Source organism: Phallusia mammillata, chromosome 6, assembly GCF_965637545.1.
Source record: "Phallusia mammillata chromosome 6, kaPhaMamm4.hap1.1, whole genome shotgun sequence".
NCBI lineage: Eukaryota > Metazoa > Chordata > Ascidiacea > Phlebobranchia > Ascidiidae > Phallusia > Phallusia mammillata.
The window spans coordinates 23,515,991-23,543,151 of NC_137257.1; the positions used below are offsets into that span (position 1 = coordinate 23,515,991).

Here is a 27,161-nt window from a genome sequence, read left to right on the forward strand (position 1 = left end):
GTGTGACGTAAAAATCGACTGCCAGTTTTGTGTGATAACGCAACGTGGCTTAGTTCTTTTCGTTGCTGACTTCCGTGGAGCACGGTGCTGCGTCGGTTGTTTTAGAAAAGCTGTTTATTGTCGTGTTCACGATTATTGGTTAGTCACTTTGTATATATGTGTTTAATGACTCAATATTGTGAATTACCATAATGAATGCTAACCGCTGTGAACTTGACCTAAACTGCAATGACCTAAAATGTAATTTCCCTTTTTAATAGTCGTACTGTACGTGTAGTTGGGTTTATTTAAGTTGTATTTGTTTACGCAGCGTTCTTGTACGATATTCACGTGAAGCGTGACTTTTCCACACTGTCACTCTACATAGCTTGGTAAGCATTATGTATGACGTCATAATGGCATATTGTGGTCTCATGCTTTATTGTGTATCTAGGTATTTGACAGTGATTTCTGGGATTGCCCATGTTATACATTTTCTTCCGGTTCCCATAACAATTGGTAAGCTTTGAGTTATATTTCTACATTTAAAAGAAAAGCGCAGTGTTAATGCAATGTTTTATGTAGAAACCGTTTCCTATTCGTTTCCTATCGTTTCTATCGCCTCCCACCGTCCTCTTCATTCTTCATTGAAAGTGTTTGAATATAAGATCTACAAAACATCCTATCTGTGTGGACTGCTTGTTGGAGACCTTTAGGAATCGCGTTTCAATCCCCCCTCGTGTGACGTTGCGCGCTTTAACCGGGGCGCGTTCACGGGACGTTACATACCTTATTATGTTGGTAGAATTTCCTCTCGACAACCTCCAAAACTTCTTGCGTAACCCAAGTTTGGAAAGGCAGTGCTATGCTGATTGATCAGTAAAAACTTTTACGTCACAAACGTAAGCAAAACACGTGAACGGAAACTATACATAGGCTAACTTAGAGCGTAGCAAAACAACGAATTGTTGCTTGTTAAATAACAACCATCTGTTTTTACAAAATAGAGTACAGGTAAACTGTGCAAAGGGGACAGAATGCAGAATGAAATTCGTAATAGTAATTTGATGTTTCGTAAGTAATAAGCTATGGTTTACATTTAGACCACGACATTTCGTGTTAAGAATTGGCTGGTATTTTTCGCTGCCTGAAGATGAAAATGCGACGATCATATCCAGGTAAAGATATAAACTTTAATGGGAGGGACGTTTAAACTCAATTTAGTACATACCGTTAGACGGCGCAAAGAGTACCGTCGCCCCCTAAATAAAGGGAAAATTATGTGAAAATACTAACGGGATGGGGCTATTTGTGCTGCTGTAAATTTTGTATTTAAATTTCAAACTTCGTTTATTGCTAGAAATCAATCCCGCCTCAGTTGGTTATTTCCATTTACCTGAAACATGAGTCCCAATAAAAAGGCTATTTGTTTACTTTTATAAACTGTAACGCAAACGTGCACAAAGTTGCAAACGGGTCTGGAATTGGGGCCGTTTTTTTAAAAGGAAACCCGCACCAGAACTAAAAGTCCAGGAAACGCGGCAAAGATGCCGAGTGTAGCCTATATTCAGACCCGAAAATCCCGACCCGACTTAAAGTTAAACTCCTAACGTGGTAAAACAGAGGCCGAACCTTTGCACATCATGGTTTTGTTTTTATCTGAGTTCTTCTTTTAAACAACTTTATCAATATATGCGACATATGACTGCTTGGTATTAGCATGTCAGCTCGGTATTAAGCGTGTTTATCGTGCTCGTGTCATATTTGTGATATTTGCGACCCCATTAAGCAAGTTTCAACAAACTCTAATTATTGAGATCTTCGTAGAACTCAAATACAACAAACACGACATATACATTAATGCAAATTTAAAGGATTTTTCTGCATGTATTGTAAAATAGTTTCAAAAATCAGTCGATCGAAATAACTGGGTGGCCAAAGGACGTTCTTATTATTTTTCCCTGCTGTAAAGTAAACTTCCAAGGGCGCGAGGTTAAATCGTTGCATACAACCTTGTACAAAGGGCCATTGCATGGCATGATATTTTTTATTACCCCATAAAGGCCCTTGCATGCAATGATATTTTATGTGATTACCCCCAATAAATCTGTCTCTGTGCGAGCCAATGGTACTTGCACGTCGACATTGAGCACACATTTTTACCGCTTACAACCGTTATTGTCACGGGACGTTTATTGACCCCTATAGTCGGGACGATGTTGCGTTTGGTTTATGTCGCCCTAACTGACGGTAGAAAAATAAATTGTTGTGTCAAATGGTTTGCTTAGGTTGGTTCGCATAATATGGCTTATTTCAAACTTCTTATAACTTACTTTGATGTACAAAATCCATTTACTTTTATCACAATATCATTTATTTACGTTAGGAACTTTACAACATGTTAATTAGTGACATAAGGGTTTGTCTATTTTTTAAGTAATAATTGTTTTCGTGGGCATATAATACGTTTTTCGTATCTGAGTGGTAAAAGTCACCTCACATGGAGAAGTTGTCCAACAGGTGCGGCCTAAAAAGTTTGAAATTGCTTCAGCACCTTTTTGTATTGATTGGGGAACTTTAATTTTGATTGCCCTGCTAACATGCTTGGCCAATATCACAAATTCACCCCCATCCAGACCAAGTTGTGTGTAAGATTTTTATGTGAAATTGGTTGATGTTTCTTCGTTCAGACGTTTCGACAATCTCTGTTGTCATCATCATTGAACCTGCACTGGTAAAGACAACAGAGATTGTCGAAACGTCTGAACGATGTATTCTATATACACAATTACCTTGGCAGTAATGTTTATGGTCAAATTACTTTTCAAGTCCGTGTATAGTGTTCCTATGTATAATAGTTTCTGTCACGTTTCGACGTTTCGTAAAGCCGATTTCATTTCCCAAACACAGCTTAGTAAGAACAAAACTATCATTCGTTTTTTATGAAACTTTTGATATCTGGCTAGTTTGCTAATGGACCCTAGAATAAGTTAATTACAATAGTTGTGAATGAGCCCTAACGGACAGACAGGTGCGTTTAAATTGGTTTTAATGTGTTTTAGTCTTCAACGTCCAATCAGAGCAAGTTTAAAGCCAACTATCAAAATCTGCAGTAGAATTGAATTCTTGGCCCTACTTGCGCATTGCTTACCCTTTTTGGCCTTAAAAAAGACAGGATGCAAATCTATTTTTAAAATCCCCTATTTTTGCATCCCGATTGTTTGCCTCTATTAGCAGCAAAACTGTTTGTTGGTCGCGTTTGTTTACCTAAATTAGACAAAAAATAATCTAAGTGTATTTCTACGAGAAATTGTAGATTGTTATGCAAGTTTTTAATTGCCGAAAAAACCTGTGAGGGTGCTATGCATGAATCAGAAGGGCGATTAAGGAGAAAAAAATATTTTACTGTGTTTATTATATCATGCGATCAAACATCCTCGTTGTTCGCAAATCGCAGCATAAAGAGGAACACGACCCCGTCCGTGAGTGGTACTGAAAGACGATTGTTGCTAACGAGCTGCAAAGCACAAGTGCAAGGGCGCGTGGTCAAAACTTAAAAAAAAATCTTTTGTAAGGGCCTCGTTTCGTGTATTGCCCTAATAAATCCATCATTATTGGAAAAGTTGGCACTTTGCACGTCGCTATTGAGCAAACAAGTTTACCACGCTAATAACTCTTTAACGCTCATGGATTAGGCCAAACGTATTGTGGATTAACTTCCCAGTCAGAAAAATTATCCCCGATCATGGATAAGTTTTCACGTTTTCATGCATAAAAACATGATACGGTCATTGTATACCGACCATGCAAATTATCTCCGTTTGTGCCCTTAAAAGTAACATCGGCCTTTGATAATTATCAACCATGATTATTCCATGCAAAACAAACAAATTCTAATGATGTATTTAGGATAATATCCACGACTATCGGCTCAACAAACTTGGCCTGCTATAACATGTAGACCAAAAAGCAAGTTTAAATTGAGTGTATTTAACGAAAATGCATGGGCGATGTATTTATTCGCTGTCTGACATCGGTAGAGTAGACTCGCTGCTGAAGCTGCTATCACTGGAGTCAGCCGGTAGGTTTCTCCTATTTCTGCCACCATCCCAATCTGGGACTTGCGAGAAAACGGTCTTTACTTCACTGATAATATCTTCAGTGCTTGCGTTTTTGTGGCAGGTGTAGCTTAAACATGCTGCAAACAGAAAGCGATGTTTTTTTATAATGCAAGTGGACAAAATAAACCAGTTGCTACGATCGAAACAATTTTTGTAATTTAGTGTTATAAACCATATTTTGCTTGTACTTACTTATCATTATTGCATATGCTTTAGAATCTCTGTATGCCCGTTTAGTAGCTTTTCTTCCTGGACCCAATCCCGACCATGAGTATTTCATGGCCAGCTCTTTTCTCATAATGGTTCTCACATAAGCCCTTACTGTGGCCCGCAGGGTCTTTCTTTCTACATTTCGCGCGACTGCTTTGAAATCCTAAAAAAAGATACATTTTTGAAATCCTTCTTGAATTAAAATATAATAAACAGTCACCTTTATTTGACACATTAACTGATGCAAGTCTTCTTCTGTGGTTGCTGGCTCACACTGAAAAGCCTGCAATGGTGAGGATTGTGCATCAGACACAAGGGTGGCAAGCAAATCATTTGTTTTGATGTTTTCCCTTGTTAAACGTAGCACATCAGCTTGAATTGTACGCAGCAGGTACAGTACATTTGGGTCTTTGCTTAACTTTCTTCGCTTAGGTGGAGAACTTTGTGGTGCAACAAATGTTCTGAAACAACAAACAAGTAATAGATAAATACTGATTGAAAAGTATGCTGCTATATATGTCTCTTACATCTTTGGAGTATCTTTTGCAGGTTGGATTGGGCTTAATGAACTTGCATTATCTTCTGCACCAGAGCTTTCCACTTCATCCAGACTGTATGCCTTTTTTAGGCATCTTTGGTATGAATCTAAAACAATCAAATGTTTACAATCAACCACACAATTCAAGATAATACCAAAAATGCAAAATGCATGCTAGTCAAGCAATGCCTACTTGATTCACAGAGGATTTCACATTGGTAAATCTTCCAACTAGCTTCAGGTGGATGTTTTGATTTTGCCATAAGTTGAACATCACCATCTTGCGGCCATCTACATCTTGAATCACCTTCCATCCACTCTTTATACACAACATCGGATTGATTTCCTTTCAAAAACTTGACGAACACAAAATCTTTCATTGTAAAATCTGCTTGGACAACAAACACTGTTAAAGCAAGATTACACATTGTGAATCAAATCAATAGCAACAAAATATTGCTTGAAAGGCATGAGAAACAATTTTAAAACAGTGTTACTTAGTGGGACCACATCAAATGCACAGGCAAGTTGTGATATTTTAAAAATGCCACAACTTTTTGATGGCATTGGTGATTGAAATAAATTGGTAACATATCGGTAAGGTTTAACAATAAAATATGACACTTCATTAACAACTACAATGTCCTCAACCTTAGCAATTAAATCATCACATCTTATTGTACACTCTGACACTTTAGAACAGTCAATTTCACAGCCATTATGAAGTTTTGCTTTAAAGAAATGCTGAACATTCAAATCCTTATAGTTATCTAAAATTATTCCTCCATCTCGACATTTGAAGACATCTCCAGTATGTTTAGATCCTGTAAGCCTCACATTATACACTATCGGTTCATTTTCTTGAAATGCATGAGCTGCAACCTGTTCCAAAGGCTTAAAACCAGAATGTATGCACGACTTCAAAATTCCCAGATAGCTTTCAAAGGGAAAACAATTGACAAGTTCTACAGAACCATACAAATTATAATCTTCTGACAGGTGCAATAATGAATGTACATTATATGAAACAAATCCTTTTCCATATAAGGTACATGCTTGGCTACAAAAATCAACAAGCATTCGAGTGCATGCTTCGACATCATCTGTACCAGTTGAAATCAAAAATCTCATTGCCACTGAAAAATTTAGGAAGTGTTTGTATTTTGACTTGGGCAAAACTGATCTGTACCTTAAAATGACAATGCCAGCATAGAGCAAAAACATTCTAAGTTCTGATGCTTTCCAGTAGCTTAGCTCTGATAATGTTCTCATTTTTCTATTGAACTCTTTTGGTATGTATGGCTTGAGAGTTTGAATAGTTTCATTAAATTTTGCACTGGCTGCAGCAGGTAACTTTGCTTGATACAATCTGAAACAAAAATCCTTGCTCAACACTGGTATTGGTGGCTTTGTTCTATGATAATTTGAGTTTTGCAGGATAAACTAATTGAAAACATTATCCATACTATAAACAACTTGTGTTATGACAAGAAATTGAAAATCACACTTACCTTGTAACACCTTTCCAATATGACATCAGTCTTTTCATCACTCCTAAGCAGCTCAAATGCATATAGTCAAGAACAAATCCTGTAACCATATTCACTCCAAACTCAGTTAATGCAGAAGTGCCCTTGTGATGCTCAGGATGAGATTTTACGACAAAGTTTTCATCACTCCTTTTTTGCCTAACAACTGGTTCAAAACAAACATGTTTAGATAAATGGTCATAAAATCCCTTAACTTGGCACCGCTCACAGCTGTTATAGCCAGAATGAGATTTAATTTGCTTTAAACAAGAGCGGGCAGGAGCATCACAAACAAAAATGCCATTTCCACAAAACTTAAGGCACAAGTGACCTTGAAATATATTATTGCACCGGAGATCTTTTAAATCGTTTAGTAAATCCAACAAAAATACTTCTGAAACAGGCATTTCCCTATTTTTGCTTTTTTCTGTGCAATAAATGCCTGCACAAATTGGCCTCATCCTGAGTTTATACACAGAGATTAAAATTGGGTATATTTTAAAGTCTGGTGAGTGTTTAAAGAGTAGTAATCCGTCAATATTAATGATAAGGTTGTATTTGACTGTTCCTTGCATGTCCCTGTAAGAGTAAAGTAGCAGTTTTTTCAATGATGACATCCAGTTGTGTAAGTGGACATACTTTACATCACCCATTTGCATGAAATGAAGGTTTGGTTTTGGCAGAAGACTTTTATACGAAAGCGGGAGATCAGGCAATACTGGCTGAAGTGCTTTTAACAATCGTGAAACAGAACTCTTGGGTACATTTACCTCTTTAAGTGCCCAGTTTGATATAATATCTGTGGCTACCAAAGGCTTAAATACAGGAGCTGAGTACATTAAAGATGTATGCTCTTTTGTGACTAAAGACTCTATATCTTCTGTATCTAATGACTCAATATCTTCAGTGTCTGAAGACTCCATACACCTAACTTCATTAAAGCTACTATGAGCTTGCTTAAGTCTTTTCCGTTCCCATTTCTGCTTTCGACACAGTTCCATAAAGGGCTTGTAATGAGATCTTTGCACTCTGGTTCGGCTTCGTGGCATGTTTAGGGTGATCTGTGTTAGGAAAAGTTTTGACACACAATATACTTAAAAACGATCATTACTACCTAAAATTAGGTATTAAAAGCAATTTACTTGCTAAGCGGCTCCTCAAAAACATACAATTTACTGACAAAACATATGAAACTTATGCGTTGATGATTAGGGTTATTAGAGTCAGGATAAGGCTTATATTCTCACATGAGTTAGGGGTATATAAGATTTAATTATAATGATTGCAATACAAACTCTCACCCAGGCCCTCATAGCCCTAAATAAAATACGTAGATTAGAGTAGCCCCAAACAAGCACTCAAGCAGTTACCAAACCACCATTTATGGCGTCAAAAGTGTAAATAAAAAAACTGAAGTTACATTGCGTAATGTTTCGACTAGTCAACAGCATAAAATCGTACTTACGTGGATATGGAAGGCAGACGACGTGACCTCAGTCATCAGCAAAATCAAAAAGGCCGAACAAACTTAAACAACGAGGTCGAAACCGAAATCAGTCATGCAGAACGGGCGAGATTAAATTAAATTTTGGGGATGTTATTTTAACACCAAAAACAGTTATTAAAAAGTTCGACTTTTACCAAAACAGGACATCATTTTGAGCCAAATGTTACCGAGCAAAGACACAGCGAATTTTTTTCACGCATAAGAGACATATTTTGTTGAAACTACAGATCATTCTGAATTATTTGGCTTATAGATCTATTTTATTAGGCTTATAAAGCTGTTCGACTTTTTTCACCTACTTAAGCTTTTTTGCAACGCCAGATAATATTTGTTTGTTCGTTACTTTTTTAATCTACAACAATAATTTACGCATATGTTTTAACAATAATCATACTTGATTTTTAAACCATAAATTATGGGTTGCATGCCTAATATACTTATGGCATAGTTATCAGTTCTTTATTACTTGATACGGCATACAAGTATAAATCAATCATAAAAAATATCGGCCGGCCATAAATCGGAGAAAATTTCTGACTGGGTTGCGCATTCAAAATAGCCGCTAAATAAAGTTTCGGTGGATGTTTTGTTCAATCTCTCGCCGTCAAATGCGAAACAACGCGTATTTTGTTTTTTTGATTTATTTTTCTGCTGCAACCTGCACCATTGTTTAACAATTTCACAGACTTTGTTCATATGTGCTTACACATGGTTTTATAATTTTACTAAGTATCGAACAGATGTTTTGCATCGTCATTGTGTGGGCTGCAATTCAAATGTTAAACTACTACTGGGCTTATTTAAGTCTAATATTTGCCATGCAAGAGCCATTTAGGAGATCACACGACTGGCTTCATTAACGTCGTCACCAATTATGGCGTTTTAATGGGCTTACAAGTCTGTTGTGTGTTCCCACTAAAGATCGGTTACCGCCAATGCAGCTGCAGCGCGTTTACCCAAGAAAATGTGTTCTCCTAATTGTGCAAACAAAACGCCCTTTGCTTTTAAAGGCCATGACATTTAACGTCCCTTTTGAACATCCTTGCAAAAACTCGAAATTGGTTTAAGCAGGTAGGCCTACATCTCAGGTTAAATTGTCTATAGCAAAAAAGCAAAAAAACAACAACAACATACCTTTCTGGCTTTTTTGCTTACGAGTGTTTAAGATTTTATTTGACAATGCCTCCTATCTTATTTGACAATGCAAATTAGTTTATTTTCATTTTCATCGCCATGTGAAATAACTTTGTGTAACAACTGTGGTTAACTGCAACTGAAATCATAGTATAATTTCAAAATCATGCAATACAACTATTATGCATAAAAACACACAAATAAACACATGATGTATTTCGATGTACAAAATAATCTAAGATTCAAAGTGAAATGTACGCAATTCCATCTAATTTTTAAAACAACAAAGAACCCAACGTGAGACTTAAAACGCAAACACAAGTAACCACAGGTGTAAATTCAACATAAATTCAAAACTGAAACAGTAAAAATAAAACGAACAACAAGTTTAAATGATGTTCTTGCCATCCAAACAGCGTCTTAAAGAAACACACACAAGAAACTACAGTTGTATAATTAAAAAGGATTCTAAATTACAGCAGTAAAACTCAACACAAACAAGAAACCAGTAAATAAAATGAAACACGGATCGAATTTGATATTTTAAACTTTTTCACAACGTACAAACATTTACTCATGAACGTCAGTACGGCACGCAAAAGCGGTTGAAAACAAGTGTTATAGAACACAGGCCATAATAAAGTAATCTGACAAGAGTGGTCACGAAGACAAATCAAAAGTTTTTCGATAAGGGTTGTCAACGAATGCGCATTAGTTTTTAAACTATCAAAACTTAGATACTTTGTACATGGAAATGTAATAAATGTTTTTTTCACATGAAAGTATTTTGACCTATACCATTATCCACACAAAAAATGTATTTATTTGCTGTAAGTTAAAGCCAAGTCTTTGACCTTCCAAAACTGAAAAAGTGACAAAACAAAATCTGCGGGATTTCTCATGTCACTGGGAATCTTATTAATTACCCTGTATTTTGTAAAATGTTTCACAGATCGCTTAAATTCAGCCCAACCTGTCATTCTCATAAAGACTTCCTTGTGAAACAGATTGACTTTCTTGCAATGGACCATTAGGTCGTCCAAGGCACAACCAAAGGACACGTTGGCCTTTTTTTTAAGTGCATCGTTCAGTGCGATTTTCTGACATTCCTTTTCATATTCTGTTTGGATTTTGATTTTAATTTTGTTCATGAATCTTTCTTTTGCTGTTATGCCACTCAAGTTCTGTAAAGTAAAGTTAAAACAATTGGTTACTTTCTGCAGCACAAAGCGTTTTTCGAAACTTTTGCAGCAGGTCTTAGCCCAGAACACTGATTCGCCCTGTAAAAGGCCCGCATAATATTGTATAGATGTTAACCGGTCCGTAGCGACAAAATTACTAACCAGTCTAGGATTTTCAGTTATGTAACGCTGAGCAAATTTTACTGTTTTGTAGTTTTACTGCTATATCAAACAACTTTAAGTTGTTGTTATTTCTGTTGGCCAGTGCTGGTGTACAATTACACCTATTGTTGTTGTTGCTACAGTAATTGATGTTTTCGAAGTAATGATGCTTGTCTAATTGGATTGAAACTGAGGTTCTTGTTTCCCATATGTTTTTTTATTGGCGTATGCTTTTTTTTTAAGTAATGTGTTTTCTCCACTGTTTGACAACAACAAAAATAATGCGCGAGCCTCCAGAGTTTGAAACCCAAGAAAATAAAACAGTTTTTAAAAATAATTTTAGCATAAGCGTTCATTGTAACATTGCCGCCCAGTGGGAGATTCTGCTAAGATTTACAGTGTGTAAAGTTACGTTTACAACTAACATTTAAAATATTCCTGGTAATTTTCAAACCTCATTCATTTCTTGACAGCAATTCCAAGCCGTTCGCTTTTGAAAACGGTCCAGGTTTGCGCTGATACGGCTCTAAGATAAAAAGTTTGTGTAAATGTAGTAGACTAAAGCGATATTATTTACTGAATAATACTGCTGTGCTATGTCAAGCTGACTTTAACAGTCTTGCTACGTCTGAAAACAAACTTACAAGCAAAAAGCAACCTCGATTAGTGAATAAGGATCATTTAGGCCAGGGGTGCACAAACAAGACGACAGAGGCCTCCAAGTGTGTTCTTGTTTTTATTTTTTATCTTATTATTGGTGTAACTAAATAGCTTTATCTCATACATATACCATCTAATGGTATGTGAAAACCCCACATTAATTTCTGACTTGATTTCCAAGCTTGAGCTAAACAGGTCTTAAATGTTTGTGACGTTACTGTCCATATTCTGACGCCTGTGGTACCTGTTTGTCGCGTTGTTTGTCCAATAGGCCTGCAAAATGTTTGCCGCATCTAACTACGAAGCTGGTAATGTTTTTTCAGCACAGTAAATATTCAGACCAGTTTTATCAAAATATCTAGCAAAACAGATTTTTAACGTTACGGCTTAACGTTACAACCACATAAATTAGTCTCCGCGACCGCATTGGATAGTACAGCCACAGGTTGTGCACCCTGATTTAGGCTATGGATATGTACCTCGTGTAACTTCTGTTCTACTTTCCAAGTGTTTTGGATAGTTTTCAGCATTTGCTCCATGTCGATCCTCCTATGTTCGATGAAGGGCTTGTCTGAAATTGACTGAACTTTCGTCTGAAACAAACCTCTGGCCGATTCGACATTTTCTTCCCCTTCCAAAAGAGTTTTTCCTTTGAATAAGATGCCTTCAATCACCAAAACCGGCGCTTTCAAAACATCAACTCTCTCGTTTTCCTGAAAGAATAAAAACATAGTTTTTTAAACGCGAAATTTTAAACACAAGATTTCTGCCACTAAGTCTGTTCAAATGAGCAAGTAAATTTCAAAAATTTACCTCAAATTTGCTATTTACTCCAAAATGTCCTTTGCTCACACGGAAACAAATTACCCTGATTTTTAAGTAATAAAACATATTGTGGGGGATTCAAATTAGCGTCGGTTAAGTGTACGGCTTCCTGAATCACGTTTTTCTTTAGGTTGCCTTTATAAACATGCAATAAATTTTGAGCCTATTGTCTGAGCATTTAAACTTTTCTACCTACCTTGTTACGTCATATATCGCAAAGTCTGTTGCGTTTGTCAGCAGTCAACAAGTTTTTAATGATCGTTGCTGTCTGCATGTTGTTAAAGTTTCTACCAACAAATTTTTAATACACAATGCGCATTTGAAGGCACAAACGTTGTAAGAAGAGCATGCGGTAAAATTTATCCGGCATGTACTTGTTTTTTAAGTTTACACAGTAATTTACCCAATTTGCCCTTTTTTATCATTTTTCCGACAAAATGAGGTAGATTTGTACATGTGTACTACATGTGTACTGTGGCATACTAATTAGCAATATTTCTATCTACCTTTTCAAGCTTGCATTTAAAATGCTGAAGACTCCATTCGTTTAAGCACATATCTTTGATGGTCGAACGGAAACTTCTTTGCTTGTCTTTACAAAATTGATCCAAAACTTCATCAATCTGGGTTGGCGGCATTTTGTCGCTACTTGGCTTTCCCTAAAAGATGCTGCTATAAGCAATTCGAATACGACAAAGGGGCAATTATAGAAAATAGTAGTGCTTGCTATAAAATACAGCAATGTTGTACTTACATGGCTGGCAATTATGTCCCGTATTTTTTCAAAAGTCACTGGATAAACATCACCTGACGAAATTGCCTAAAACAACCTTATTGTTACTTGTGTATAATAATGCTAGTTTTAGTTGATCACCTCTTTAATGGAAAGTCTCTTGCGGTATATGTTTTTAATTTCATACAGGTGTTCTTCTAACTTATCTTTGTTTGTTCCACATATGGGCAATGTAAGTTGGAAATCTTTGGCATGAAGCTGTTTCTGTGCTTTTTCGGCCGCACTGCCAATGACTTTTTGTATGACGCTGGCATTTGTTGCTTTCTGTGGGTGTTGATACATGTTATTGTATTTCTGTATTTATTTAATGGATAGTAAACGTCTACTAAAAAGTCCAGTGAGACTAAAAAAAAACACTGGCTGGACCAAGCATCTTTGTTCAAACTTTAAAATATGTGTTTTGCAACACATCCAATACCACTTCATTGCATTTTGTATTAAAATTGTTTTCTGTTTAATTATTTTTAACCAGAGCTTTTTTTAATATTTCAGAAATCAATGCACGGTCGTAAAGTAACTGAACAAAAACATACAAGCGAGTAATTGAATGTAAAAATCATTGTCGAAACGTTATGTGTTTTACACTCAAATCCAGGCTTGTATATTTTTGCTCAGAATATTTATTCAGTATAAAAGGCAGTTTTAGCTCTGAGAAACATAATAGCTCGTTTTGGTTAACATCTACAGACTTGCTGAATACTACAAAATGCATTTTTTACTTTAAACACCTTTTGCAAAATATCACTCGAAGTTCTTAATTTTTTTACCGTTTCGACTTGCTTCATGAAACTCTCTAAAGCTGCACATACTTTTTGGCGAAGAGAAATGTCCAACTTTGTCTAAAAAGCAAGTAAATTTGTATACAGCAAAAATTCAAATTTTGAAAATGTGAGTTTTATTTGGCAATATGTTGGTAAAAAGTTGGTGGTAAATAAAACTTGCCTGATTTAAATCTTTTTTTAGCAGGTAAATTTTAGTTTCAGCATTAATTAATTCTTCAAGTTGTTTTTCGAAACTTTTCCATATTTCAACTTCCAAATGCCTGCGTTGTAGTGCAGGTCGTCTGAACATCGCTAGAGCTTCTGTTTTCTTGTTATTGGCAATTTGCTTACGCTCATCTTCATTCATAATTTTGGAGTCTGCTGCAAAACTCTAAACAGAGCACGTTTGTAGATGTGTTTGATAAAATTTTTGGTTGTGTAAAACTAACCGCCATTAATATTTAAATTCAACTGGTACTCCAAATTCAATACGATTTGAATAAAAAAGGTATTTTGGTTTCAAAAATTATCTTACCTCCATAATGAAATTAAGGCATTTTCGAAACATTTTCCAGTTCTCGTGTTTTACAGTCACCTTCAAAACAACGAAGTAACAGACTTCAGCTAATCAATAATGTAAAAACTTTAATATCATGAAACAAATACATCTCAATTACTATTTAAAAAAAAGTTCCCTGTGTTGTAGACTGGTGCATAGGCGCCGAACACGGATATGGGGTGTGCCGCATACCCGAGAATCAGACCAGCGTTGGACCTGCGTTATATGCTTTGTGAAAATTACTCTGATACGAACCAATCAATCCCGGTTATTGTTCCACAACCCATGAATTATTCGCATTAATTACAATCATGACAATTGTAACGTCTTCAAGAAGCATTTGAATATGAACATTAAAGGGTGGTAAAAAATAAAACGAAGGTGTTGGCGCTCGCTTACGGGAGAAGGGGGAAGGCTGCCCCGGGTTATAAGTTAACAACCACGTGATAAAAAAGTTTAGCGTTTGAGAACTAAATTTTGAGAATACAGTCCAATCTTTGTTCTAGCTGCATGTAACGCAAGAACAACGACTGTATAGTTTCAAAAACAACAATGCTTATTAAGCTGCAGACAGTGCACACTGTTTCGACCTATAAGGTCTCATCAGTGCAGCTGGTGACGAGAGATCGGCCGCATTGGCTAGTGTAGCCATCAAACGGCACTCCAGTTTGTGGTGAGCAACAGGGTACAACCCCATACGTCACCCAGTCTGTGCGATGCCACAACTGGGCATACAGCACAAATGAAACTGGCTCACAGTGGCCAAGCAACTGCTTGGGAACCACAGTGAAGTCGGCTCAGTGTCACAGTATCAATGTAAAAGCATATGAGCCAATAAATGATAAGCTGCAGACAGTGCACACTGTTTCGACCTATAAGGTCTCATCAGTGCAGCTGGTGACGAGAGATCGGCCGCATTGGCTAGTGTAGCCATCAAACGGCACTCCAGTTTGTGGTGAGCAACAGGGTACAACCCCATACATCACCCAGTCTGTGCGATGCCACAACTGGGCCGACTTCACTGTGGTTCCCAAGCAGTTGCTTGGCCACTGTGAGCCAGTTTCATTTGTGCTGTATGCCCAGTTGTGGCATCGCACAGACTGGGTGATGTATGGGGTTGTACCCTGTTGCTCACCACAAACTGGAGTGCCGTTTGATGGCTACACTAGCCAATGCGGCCGATCTCTCGTCACCAGCTGCACTGATGAGACCTTATAGGTCGAAACAGTGTGCACTGTCTGCAGCTTATCATTTATTGGCTCATATGCTTTTACAATGCTTATTGCTACGTCACAAAGGTTGGTACTAAAAATTAACGTGTTAGCTTGTCAAAAGTTTCTGGCAGTTTAGGACAGGTGTGTGCAACCTGCGGCCCGCGGGCCACATGCGGCCCTTGAATAAAGGTTGTGCGGCCCGCAGTGACCCTTGAATTTCAAATGTACTGCCAAACGAGTCCAAATATTATATATTTTTGAGCAGATTAATGCGCCTGATGCTATATTTTTCTGCGACCTGGCAATATAATCAAATGCGAATTTTACTTGTAGTTAAGCAAATTTGGTATGCTACAAAGTAAAATCACCTTGTGTTATACACAGGTGCGGCCCGCGATCTAATTTTGGAAATTGTATTTGGCCCCACAGTAACAAAGGTTGCACACTCTTGGTTTAGGACATCGTTTGAAGTACACTAAACTTTAAAGTTAATAATGCGTCACATATGATTCACTGCGTTAAATAGGCGACACGTTGTAAACGAAACAAACGACCTCATAACGACAAAACGATTTTTGTAATGGCTATGCCAGAAGTGTGTGGGCTTTGTTGCGTGAAAACAGAGAAAATAAATGTTAAACACTATAGTAATTTGCAACGAAAGCTGAAGTTTTATCTTTATTGTTCCGCCTTTCCGTGATTTCGGCAAGTGGGTCTCATTTTTTTTGTAACGTTACCGCGTTACCGCGCACAAACATTTGTTGAATAGCAACACTAGCAGAAGGGCCTGGCAGTGGAACTATGGTATGTAAACTTATACACTGCGAGTTTTAACGTAGTCTCATCATATGTAGCGACAGGAAATGAATTTGGTATTTCAATACGTCATTTTGTGACGTCATATATGTGGCATACCCGGGAAAAATATAAAGTCGGCGCCTGTAGACAGGTGTTAAAATTGTTTACCTCTAGAAGTTCATTGTAGCATCGAAACATGAAAAAAAAAAAAAAGTCCTTGCAAGGAATAAAAAAGTGCATTCCGGTATCGTTCGATATCAACCTTGTTTCCGATTTTTCGTTTCTCGTCAAATACTTTCATGGCTGTTTCCACAGCGATGTGATGAATTTCATTCAATTCTTGCTCCGTCCGATACGTTTTATTTAGTTGTTTCTGAAAATTCGGTAAATGAAACACTTGTTTTACTTGCAATGTTAGGCTATTTCTTACCTCGATTAAGTTGAAAAAGCTCCATTCACAACTTGTAATTACTTTTTGCAGGTTGTTTGTGGCGTTTGCCTAAAGTATTTCATAATTAGCACATATTATTTTGTTTTGCAAAAAATGAAACACACCGCAAACATAACGTAAATTCCAAAAGTTTTTTCTTCCAATATATTGGAAATGGTTGTAGCCAGGTTTGCCATATCGTTTCCGGTCATTGCCTGCTCGTTACTTCTTTTAACGACTGGATTTTTAAAAATCGTTTCACAAACGTCATTACAAACGTTCCAGAACTTTTCACGAATTTCTGTTAAAACAAAAGGTTGTTAATTTTTTTGTCTCTAAAGCAAATTTTCCAACCATTATTTGGCGAACGTTTTTTTTTGTAACTTACCAGAAAGCTGATCTGAAACGTCATCACCTTCGTATTCTACAAAGTCATGTCCAGGGTGCGGCAAAAGAGCGCACTCAACTGACTCAAATACTTTTTCAATGTCGTCACACAATGCTTTGTAGCCATCTGTTGACTTATCTCTGTTTTCTTTAAGGTATTTATTACCTTCTTTGTGGCCAAATTTGTAGGAAGGGTTTTCCCAATCCCGCAGAAGAAACAGCAGCGACTATAAAACGATTTTTGTGTAAAATATTCTAAATAAGAGAGCACAAAAGTCAATGTCAAATCACAACATTGATATTTTTCCAAACTTTTAGAACTTAACCTGCCGCAATTTCCTTCCACCTTCCGATACAAGTCTTTTGTAAAACTTACTGAACATCTAAATCGTAGCCTTGTTAAAAGTAGAAATATCAAAATCAAATTTTGCTCACAAATACGTTTAATACCTGTAACTTTTGCATATCGTGTGTTTGAATGATTTCAAATTGTAGATTTGGTACGAAGATAGGTAGGTGCTTAAAGTAAACAGTAGCTCGTTATGGAGTTCAGAGTTTGTTGTATTAAAAAAAACCTCAGTATCCATTAAGAAAACTGCAACCTGCTAAAATAGATTTACCCTTACATACTAAGTAGCTTGTATAATATAATATTGCTTGAAGAACTTGTCATATTTACTTTGTTCTCTGTTTGTGACTCCAGCTAAAAAGGTTGGTTCCAAATGTAAATGCCCCTAGTAACCGTGTCTGCACCACTCTTCCATTCAAAGCCTTTTTTCAGAAATTTTTTGTCGCCTCTCCAATCACCCTCCTACAACACGGAGCGACCAAATTTACCAACCAGAACTGTTTATATCAGCAAGTTTCAAACCTTATTTTTGGGCTTGCTGTGTTCTAGATACTGTAAAATTATTGACATGAGAAAAGATTTTCCAATTCTGAATGGGCCAGCGATGGAATGAATGCAGATCGGAACATTTTTAACCTCGGCATCTCCAAATATTTTAACCATCTCGTCACAATCGATTACAATGTTATTTTCCTTATTCAATTTTGTAACCAGTACCGCTGTAAATGCAATAGTTAGCGGCAAAACTAGGTTTGTAGAGAAATAGCGTTACAAATCCTAGCGTCAGTAACGCGAAATCGATCAACCAGTTTAGATTGCAGAAATATGTACGAATTTAAATTAAAAATAAAAAGACAAAACGCCGTGCGTCATTTGCGTCCCTTTTGTGCAAGTCACTTGTGTATGTAATAATCGTTGTCAAACATAAACGTTTTAAATTTCTGACCTTTGGGAGGTGGCGGCAAATCCTCTTGCAACTCCAAGTGATCATCTTGTGGTTGCAACTCATCCTCTGGTAGCTGCAACTCAACCATTGGTAGCAGCAATTGATCCTCTAATTGTTTAGACATCTTATCTGGCAGGCGGCAAATAAGTTACACAAATAAAACGAGAACAATGGCTGAGTGAAAAATTAAATTGAGGAGATAGAATGCCAGTAAAAAATACCTAAAAGTAAACAATGTGTTGTCTAACAAGACTTGTGATGTTGACATGTAACTAAGTGTAATTGTTAAGCAACAAACAAATGCTCTTGGAAATATACCAAATGCAAGTAAACTAGTGTACTATTTCGCTTATGTCTCATGACAGAATCAAATGTTACTAAAGAATTAGGTGGCGGATTATGATCTATTGACACTTTCTGGAACAGACTGTTTTCTGTTTAAATTAGTTTTTTGTCCTATTCACGTTTAAAAATTGATTTGACATTAAGTTTATAGGCATGTTTCAACGTGTATTAGTTACAAATTATTTTCAATGACAATAAACATTTTCTGCTCATGTGTGCTTTGCGACAGATCCAAAACATCTCGCTAGTTAAAAAGCCGAACTTTACACTTTCAGCCCGGAATGGTGCACAGTGCGACTTGTCATGGGCTCGTAGCATTGGCTTTATAATTAACTTCTGAGTTACTGTTAGTCGCAGGTGAAAAAGCGACTCCCGGCAGGGAAAAAGGCAACCGAAATTTTTGACAGGGACAAACAATTGTGGTCCAACACTATTTGCTTTGCTCACACTAGGCATAAGTGGTGTTTTTACAATGATCGCAAACACGTTGTTTTCCGAAATGGGGTTCAATAGGACCGTCAAAAACTTTGCCATGCCTGCATGAAAGTATATATACATGGACTTGACATTGTAGAGAATTGATGCGTTCGTTAGGTAATTGAGTCACGATCAAACTACACAGTACCGCAGTCAATGACTTCAAGAAACCTTAGTATTTTACCAACAAGGGTGGTGAGAAAGACAAAACTCTGTTGTTATTATATTTGCAAAGGTAATTTAAAATATCAAAAGCATTAAAAAACGCCAAACCATGCTAAAAACTAATGTTTTTTATTTCACCTATGAAGTGTTTTTTGTTCACAATCAAATAACTTACTTGCCTGCCAAAACTATCTCCTACTTTAAATTAATAAATGAATTAATAAAATGAAATAAATGAGTTTTTTGTGTCCGAATTCGCAGTCGGACGGTTTACCTATTACCTATTTTATGAAAGACAACAACAACATTATGGCGGTATTAAAAACAAGCCGTGTGTTTTTTTTCGTAAACATTGTTTCTTTAACGACCCAAAGCAAGAGACAGATATTTGAAATAATGCCATTGCCGAAAAACAAGCCAACGTTAATTGGAATGGTAACGCTATAATATATACTTGCCTAACATACTTTTAATATTTTCATAAATTGGCGAAGTGAAAGTACGTTTCACTGAGGTAACTGCCACCTAACCTATTTAGCATCTGCAGCAGCACAAATCCACACGGTAAACTGCATCGCAGGTCAACCAAATCCTCTTTCGCCCTTTCGAGGTTACGATTGATGCGAAAAAGGTAAACGTCATTAGTTACGTGAAACCTCACGTGACGAATAGAAAACATGTCTGGTGGTATTACAACTGCAATAACACGTATCTGGGTATATAAAAAATAACTGATTATACCTTTATATTTCTTAGCGTGTGGAAACAATTTAGAATAATTTTAAGCTTAAACAAACGTACAGTAATGATATGGAGCGTTGTTACGTTGGTTGCCGTGAAAGTTTGTTGCCGTTTTGTGCGTTGTGCACTTAGCATTGTGTGATATTGAAACCCTTAGTAAACTTTGCTCGGTGCAGAATTTGCACAAGGTATGATACAAGAGGTTGTACGATCGAAATGTTTGACAACTAGACATGGGGTCGAATACACACTTCCAGCATTCGAATACTTTACAAATACGTACATGTGTGTGTTCGAAATCATGGATGGTTTCGTGATTTTTAGGTAACAGCAATTCGAGTCAAATTCGACAAAGAGGGTTTAAATATCAGCAATTCGAATGGTAATTGAATTGGTAGTTTCAGGCTTGCGTGTTCGCAAACTGTTCAATTTTTGTAAGAGGCTAACAAATCAAAGGGCATTCGAATGCACCGAATCGAATTGTAGTTACTTCTCGTTTAAAGGTTACCACCAATTAGGATTATTTTTTGTAAAAGTTTGAACGCTTATGTTGGCAAAGACCGACATCATTTCCATTTGTGTTCGAATAAATACAAGCAAGTATTCGATTTGGCGAAAATTTTTATTCATATTGAACACAACCAAAATCAGTAGAAAACAGCACGACAGCAGCGAAACCTTCATTCGAATGCATTCGAATACGAAACCAACGACGAATACGAATTGCCCTATGTGTAGTGGTCAAACATAATAGCTGTGGTGTTGTTTGCCCATCAAGGGACAAACATGAAGGGTGGGTCAAAATGTGTGTTGTTATCACCTGGTGGGTGGCGGTGCATGGTACACGACCTTTGATGCTTGCATAAGTTCACTCAATGCTTGTAATCTTGCATTGTGCTGAAGTTATCTGTTAATGCAAGCAATTGCTTCAGGTCAGTTCTGCAGGTAAAGCGTTTTCTGGCGAATCCCGACTAACGCGCCTAAACTGTTTTTGTTTGAACAACGATGTTGAAACAAAAGCCCCAATGCAACATGTTACCAAATTAGGTAACTATATTAAAACCGATTCTGCAATCGAAATCCACAACGATGCTCTACAAATTGTAACAAAGCAAATTTGGTTACTAGAATAAACTTTATTTCCCGATGGACACGCTATTAGTCATCTTTAATAACCATTCATAGGCAGATACGTTTTTCCTTAACTCTGCTCTCGTTTCGTGCAACGATATTTTTTCCGTTTTTCTACTTTTCGTCCTTTATTTTGGAAAGAAGACGACAAAATAACTTTTTACGGCCAATTTACGGTCGGTCGTCACTTGTTGGGGCGGTGAGGGGCCCCCACATAGGTAGAAAAAATATATATAACGAAGAAACGAGTTTTGGAGACAGACCTGCACCGATCTACATCAGGGGTGCACATCTTATTAGCAATTACCGGTCGCATCATGGAATCAAGTGTCTACTCTAGTCTATAGGTGTTTGTTTACAAATTACAACGGTAATTAATTAACTTTTTTTTACAATATCCCTACTACTTGGAGACAAGTCCATGCACGCGTTTATGTCTACTTAGTTAGAAGTATACCTTAAAGTTAATTGCAACCAGTATGAAAAGTGCTATTTTGGCTTTGCGCCCGAGAGTTTTACTCCACACCCGGCCGCCAGTAGAGCCGCACAATTTTGGCTTTGCGCCCGGAGTTTTTGCACCCCTGCTGCATATTATGCTTAATTGTCCTGGTAAAATCGTTGGGTAGCCTACGATACAGTATTGAAATGCTCGCTGGAAAAACCTTACTTTGCATGCTTTTGCGTCCAAACACGGGAGTTATATTTGTTTCTGGCATTTTCATAACAAATGCTCTAAGGCTTGACATGTCGCCACTTCAATGACTCAGCGAACGTCAGCCCGATTTACCGGTTACTCGAAAGCAAACATGCACAGCGTTTTCACCACTGCTGCAAATGCAATTTCTCCTTAAATGTCTGGTAACCCTTTCGTGCTGATTTTTTTTGGCGTGCAAGTCATAGTGCCTGCCTGATTTTGTTTTATTTACCTTTTTACTTGTTGAAACAAACATAATGTGAACGAGACAGAAAACGTAAGCAATTCTGGAAATAGGAAGCACTTGTCTTCCTTAAAATAAAGTCTGGTTCAGAACCAAAAAATTACATAAAGGTATCTACTCCGAAGGATTTGGTAGTTCTTCATTTTTTGCACACAACGATGATGGCATGAGCATTTGCCGAAACGTTTGAACAATAAAGCATGTCGCTTTTTACGTCTATTTGGCCGTTATTTCACCATTAATACATTATGGTTTTGTTAATAACACTAGCGTGAATGCGTTTGTTCTAAGTGCACCATCGTTGTGCGAAGTTTAATTTACAACAACAACAAAAACTACAACACATTTATAATTATAAGAGTAAAATAATATACCTAAAATTGGCAAATGCGATATACACTGAATCTCACTTTCCAGTTTAAATCAGAGTCGAACCGGAACTGAACCCGAACCCGCGAACCGGTTTGAGCGGTTGATTTTATTAAACCCGAACCGAACCCGAACCGCTAATTACGATTTTCCAAAAACCCGAACCGGAGTTGAACCCCACATTACTGTTGGCGTTGGACCCGAACCGGAACCGAACCAGTAAAAATGCAGCCTATTTTATATTTTGTGAATTTTGTCAAAACAGCGCACTGAAGAATACGCGACATAACACTTATAGGGCGTGTCAAAATGAATAAAAATTTGAACCGGTTTAAAAACCGCAAACCGGTTCGGACCCGATAATTTGCCCAAACCGGAACAAAACCCGAACCCGAAAATATACATTTTTGAAAACCGGAACCGAACCCGAATCCTTAAAAACGAAACCAAGTGAACCCGAACAGAACCTGAACCCATATGATAAGCGGTTCGACTCCCTGGTTTAAATAGACTTTTGCAGTCGGATAGTCTAGGATTCAAATTATTCTGCCTCTCTTTCAAATTGGTGCACACAAACAAAAAAACAATCAAAATTGTACATCACTTAGTGCAAGAGTCATAAAAAAATATGTATTTTTTTAATGAAATAGTGGATGAAATTGAATTAAAAATTTTTTTAAGTGCAGTCATAATACGGAAAGTTAATTTTTTAGGCGTTTGCCAAAATGCTTGGCAGAGTGCACAAATTCATCCCATCCGGTCATTCTCGGATAGACTTTTTTGTGAAATTTGTTAATCTTCTTCCAGTCATCCATTAATGTATTGATTGCCCTCTCGAAAGATTCCAAACCATTTTTCCTTGCAGCAGCATCGTGTGTAATGGTCCGGCATTTTTTGATGAAATTTGATTTCATCACTTCTGTTATGTTGTTGACAAATTCGTCGTTGCCTCCTACGGCATGCAGTTTCTGTAAACGTACAAATTAAAACGAAAGTTACTAAAAAACAAAACTTTACGGCCGAAACAAGAACCATATGTAGCCTATGCTGACAGTCTTGTGTTGTTTAAAAGTTTATTTTAACCTATGTAACCTACGTCCATTTAAGTTCGCAAATAATGTAGCCTCACGAACGCTGGTTTAATAAGTCATGTCCTTTGTTTTAAGCAAGCCTGACTTGTGTCATCATTGTTAAGTTACGCCTAAAAATGATAGCGATTTTCAGTTTTTTTTTAAACCTCATTCATTTGTTGGCAATGTTTCCAAGTTTTTCTCTTGATGAAATTGTCCACTTTTTCTTCGTTACCATCCTTAAAAATCGTTTTGGTGTGTAAATTAGGTCCATATATACGTATATTACTGTGAGTTGGTGAACAAGGCCGAGCAGATAGGTGCTTTATTGAGCAAATCGATTGGAATGGGAAAAACTGGGTAGTCCAAATTAAAGGTAATATTTATTACTTAAATGAAAGTTATGGAAACTTTGCAATGTGGTCTACCTCGTGTGAGATTTGCTCCAGTCTCCAGTTGTCCAGGATAGTTTTAAACATTTGTTCCATTGATTTTTCACTGCATTCAATAAACTTCCTGTCCGAAATCGATCGTACTTTGTCCTGGAACAAACTTCCTGCCCGGTCGATGTGTTGGTTGAAAAGCAATATATTTCTCGTTTTTTTAAGAATGCTTTCGATTGCCGAAACTTGAGCCTCTAAAACAACATTTTTTTCTTTTTCCTAAAAACAAGACTTAGTTTAACTAAAAGGCTGGAATGTAGTTTCGAACTTTTAATCTACTTTTTCAAGTTTCCATTTAAAATGCAGAAGGCTCCACGCGTTTTTGCACATATCTTGGACAGTGTTATGTACAGTTCCTTGCTTGTGAGGAGGAATCTGTTCCAAAACAGCTAAAAAAAATTTTGCGGCATAGTCTCTCCATTTACGTTTTCCTAAAACACATTATTGAGGTAAACAACACGAACCGAGTATCTGCATGGTTTGCAGCCTAGAAGTATTTTAATTATATGTATATAGATGAGATCGATAAGTGCGCAAAAAGCTGTACTTACATGGAAAGCAACAATTTCCTGCACTTTTGCAAAAGTGAGAGGTGCCACATCCCCCGACGAAATAGCCTAAATTAACCTCATCGTTACTGACGTAAACAAGAGTTTATTGTTCATACTTTGGATTGTATACCTTAGTGATGGCAAATCTCTCGAGATAAATGTTTTTGAGCTCATCAATATTGATTTGCAGTGTCGATATGCCTGTTGTTATTGTGGGCGATGTAAATGTGACTTTAAAACTTCCCGCATGGATTCGCTTTCGAGCTTTTACTGTTGCATTGTCAGTGAGCTGATTCACGTCGCTGGCCTTATTTCCTTTCTGTCCGTTAAATAGTAAAGAGGTTATGTTATTGTGATCATTGATAAATAGTTTTATGTGTGGAATCACAAAACACATTGGATAGAAAGCATTCGTTCACTGAAACGTGTCCTGTTTTACGTTTGGTTTGAGCTTTTGCCTTTATTAGAAATGAAAAATAAAGAGTGTTTTGGGCAAAAAAGAATGAAAAGCGATCGTCGCTGCCATGCCAGTCACTTCGAAAGACTATATTAGTTGAGTTGCCTGATTGACAAATTTTTTTTTACCTTTTCCACTTCCGTTATAATTCCGTTAAGAGCTTCAATCGATGATTTTCGAAGCAGTATTTCAAGTTTTATCTAAAACACAAGGTTGTTTGTAGTTTAAACCAAAAAAGCTCATTCACACAACTGCTTATCACAGTCTTAGCATTTAACCGCCTTTTAAACTGCCTGATTATGCTTAGACTTTTATTTAAAAGTAAACTTACCCTATTTAAATCAACATTTAGTTGGTACATATTAGCTTCAGCCGCAACTATCTCTTTAAGTCGTTTTTGATAAATGTCCCAAATTTCAACTTCTAAGTGTCTGTGTGGTGACGCGGGTTGTTCAAATTTGGCCAAAACTTCTTCTTTCTTGTCAGAGACGGTTTGTTGCAGTTGCTCTTCGTCCACAATTGACAGATCACGGAGGAAAATCTAACAATTCGTATCGAAATATGTTTATAAATATAAAGAAGTTTACATTCTGTGTATATATTGTTACACTATTGCCGCCTGCTAGTTGTCAGCTGATCTAGTATTGTAACATACGAATAGGACCTTAACATAACCCAACAAAAAAGATTTGTTTTTTATTGAAAGGTGATTGGTCTCAGGAGCAAGTCAACTTGTTTCGCAAATCTGAATATTTTTTCTCACCTCTTTGCTGGTTTTTACACATTTTTCAAGCATTTGTTGGTGTTCCTCTTTCACACTAGCCTTTAAAAACAAATAAGCCACAATCGCAATTTTATTGTTAAACGAAAGCAAAAAAGTTGACAAAAGCATTTAATGTAAAAAACTGTAAGATGTTTGTAATGACGATTAACACCTACCCTTAAAGCCTCGTTGTTACACTGAAACATGAAAAGACGCTGTGTCAGGGATTCGTGCAGCAACTTTCTGTACTGCTTGATTTCAACCTGGCTTCCGATTTTTCGTTCTTCATCAAAGTCTTTCATCGCATTTTCCACAGAAATTTGATGGATTTCTTTTACTTCTTCCTCAGTTCGATACAATTTGTCTTGCCTCTAAGTATTTGCTTAAAGTAGGTTAATAAACTAAAGAGGCGGGGCATATCAAACCTTACCTCTATGGACTTGAAAAAAATCCATTCTATGCGACTTGTTATTTTTTGGAGGTTAGCTGAGGCACTGGCCTAAATACCAAATCCGTTGCTGTTATTTTTTATTTTTATTTAACTTTTACGACTGTTCACGACTTACCGCTAACATTACGTCAACACCAAAATCTCTTTCATCAATTAAATTGGAAATGGTGTAAGCCAAATTTGCAATGTCACTACCAGTCAAAGGCTGCTCGTTCATAGTTTTAACTACTGGGTTTTCGTATATGTCATCAAAGGTTTTATCACATACTTTCAAAAATATGTCACGAACATCTGTCAAAATGTGGAACTTAGAATCACGTCATGTTTAAATTAAGAATTTTACCGCCTAGATGAGCTGGAGGGGCATCAGGTTTTCGTTCCGATATCTCAAAACCAGGATGGGGTATAAGAGCACACTTTATTGTTTCAAATGTGTTTTGGATTTCAAGATACATTGCTTTATAGTCGTTTAACGACGTGTCATTATTTTCCTTGAGGTGTTCCTCTCCTCCTTGTTACCCAAATTTAAGAACGTGTCCTGCCAGTCCCTCAAGAAAAACAACAAGGACTGCAAAAGTAAGGAACTGATTATACACAATTTTGATTGCGTGTTTTACAGCTTGAAATTTAACAATAATGTACTTTCTTCCTACCTGATGTAGTTTCCTTTCTTCGTTTGGACACAGTTTTTTGTAAAACTAAGAAAACTTCTAAAGAGAAAAAACAGTGCCATATTGATTTTTTGGTTAAAATGTAATGATTTTTGGGCCTAAATTTATTACCTGCAACTTTTTTAGGTCGTGTGTATTAATAATTGATTTCAAGTTGTAGATTTGGCGTGAGCACAGGTAAGTGCTCAAAGTAAATAATAAATTGTCATGAAGGTTAGAAGTTTGTTTGTCAAACAAGCCCTGAGTGTCCATCAGAAACACAGCAACCTGTCCATAAACAGAATAAATCACACTTACAATATAGTCATGTATCTTTTTTTTCCGGGAATGGAAACTATTATGTTTACTTTTTCATGTTTTATTGACTCCAGCCAAAAAGGTTGCCTCCATACATAAATCCCAAAACCATTTTTAGCAAAGATTCTTTGTCGTCTCTCCAATCACCTTTCTGCAGAAAGCAATAAAACAGTAATGCTTCGGAAATTAGACGTTTTAGACCCAATAAA

General features: G+C 36.8%; 4 protein-coding genes across 9 annotated transcripts; all 4 read right to left on the minus strand.

The window, feature by feature from the left end:
• Positions 1 to 3,949: 3,949 nt before the first annotated feature.
• On the minus strand, positions 3,950 to 7,953 carry LOC145233951 (uncharacterized). 6 transcript variants are annotated; one of them, XM_080098715.1, is made up of 6 exons: positions 6,360 to 6,426; positions 5,042 to 5,167; positions 4,838 to 4,955; positions 4,531 to 4,771; positions 4,293 to 4,473; positions 3,950 to 4,177 (listed from the first exon to the last, which is right to left on the minus strand). In XM_080098715.1, exons 2-6 carry the CDS (start codon positions 5,160 to 5,162, stop codon positions 3,996 to 3,998), a joined length of 843 nt encoding a protein of 280 aa, XP_079954841.1. In that variant the 5' UTR covers positions 5,163 to 5,167; positions 6,360 to 6,426; the 3' UTR covers positions 3,950 to 3,995. The 6 variants fall into 6 exon arrangements, with proteins under 6 accessions (XP_079954841.1, XP_079954839.1, XP_079954840.1 ...); XM_080098713.1 differs by having other exon boundaries at positions 5,042 to 5,236; positions 6,360 to 6,421; XM_080098714.1 differs by having other exon boundaries at positions 5,042 to 5,204; positions 6,360 to 6,419.
• Positions 7,954 to 9,221: 1,268 nt separating this feature from the next.
• Positions 9,222 to 11,720, minus strand: LOC145233390 (uncharacterized). Its single transcript, XM_080098112.1, has 3 exons — positions 11,501 to 11,720; positions 10,816 to 10,887; positions 9,222 to 10,202 (listed from the first exon to the last, which is right to left on the minus strand). Exons 1-3 carry the CDS (start codon positions 11,558 to 11,560, stop codon positions 9,840 to 9,842), a joined length of 495 nt encoding a protein of 164 aa, XP_079954238.1. The 5' UTR covers positions 11,561 to 11,720; the 3' UTR covers positions 9,222 to 9,839.
• Positions 11,721 to 22,950: 11,230 nt separating this feature from the next.
• On the minus strand, positions 22,951 to 23,814 carry LOC145234532 (uncharacterized). Its single transcript, XM_080099249.1, has 3 exons — positions 23,748 to 23,814; positions 23,487 to 23,558; positions 22,951 to 23,217 (listed from the first exon to the last, which is right to left on the minus strand). Exons 1-3 carry the CDS (start codon positions 23,805 to 23,807, stop codon positions 22,951 to 22,953), a joined length of 399 nt encoding a protein of 132 aa, XP_079955375.1. The 5' UTR covers positions 23,808 to 23,814.
• Positions 23,815 to 24,416: 602 nt separating this feature from the next.
• Positions 24,417 to 25,931, minus strand: LOC145234533 (uncharacterized). The gene is made up of 5 exons (XM_080099250.1): positions 25,710 to 25,931; positions 25,534 to 25,593; positions 25,102 to 25,311; positions 24,899 to 24,970; positions 24,417 to 24,632 (listed from the first exon to the last, which is right to left on the minus strand). Exons 1-5 carry the CDS (start codon positions 25,833 to 25,835, stop codon positions 24,417 to 24,419), a joined length of 684 nt encoding a protein of 227 aa, XP_079955376.1. The 5' UTR covers positions 25,836 to 25,931.
• Between the last annotated feature and the right edge of the window lie 1,230 nt (positions 25,932 to 27,161).

Bases quoted from the DNA above. Each gene is read 5' to 3' on its own strand.
- LOC145233951 (XM_080098710.1), bottom strand. From the start codon at position 7,878: ATGACTGAGGTCACGTCGTCTGCCTTCCATATCCAC. The intron at 7,439-7,842 runs GTAAGTACGATT...TTCCTAACACAG, and splicing joins CGTCTGCCTTCCATATCCAC to ATCACCCTAAACATGCCACG. The intron at 6,218-6,359 runs GTAAGTGTGATT...TTTTTGTTTCAG, and splicing joins TATTGGAAAGGTGTTACAAG to ATTGTATCAAGCAAAGTTAC.
- LOC145233390 (XM_080098112.1), bottom strand. From the start codon at position 11,560: ATGGAGCAAATGCTGAAAACTATCCAAAACACTTGGAAAGTAGAACAG. The intron at 10,888-11,500 runs GTACATATCCAT...TTTTTATCTTAG, and splicing joins TAGAACAGAAGTTACACGAG to AGCCGTATCAGCGCAAACCT. The intron at 10,203-10,815 runs GTTTGAAAATTA...TTTACTTTACAG, and splicing joins GCTGTCAAGAAATGAATGAG to AACTTGAGTGGCATAACAGC.
- LOC145234533 (XM_080099250.1), bottom strand. From the start codon at position 25,835: ATGAAAGACTTTGATGAAGAACGAAAAATCGGAAGCCAGGTTGAAATC. The intron at 25,312-25,533 runs GTGAGAAAAAAT...ACGAATTGTTAG, and splicing joins GTGTAAAAACCAGCAAAGAG to ATTTTCCTCCGTGATCTGTC. The intron at 24,971-25,101 runs GTAAGTTTACTT...CTTGTGTTTTAG, and splicing joins TAAATGTTGATTTAAATAGG to ATAAAACTTGAAATACTGCT.
- LOC145234532 (XM_080099249.1), bottom strand. From the start codon at position 23,807: ATGGAACAAATGTTTAAAACTATCCTGGACAACTGGAGACTGGAGCAA. The intron at 23,559-23,747 runs GTAGACCACATT...ACGATTTTTAAG, and splicing joins TGGAGCAAATCTCACACGAG to GATGGTAACGAAGAAAAAGT. The intron at 23,218-23,486 runs GTTTAAAAAAAA...GTACGTTTACAG, and splicing joins ATTGCCAACAAATGAATGAG to AAACTGCATGCCGTAGGAGG.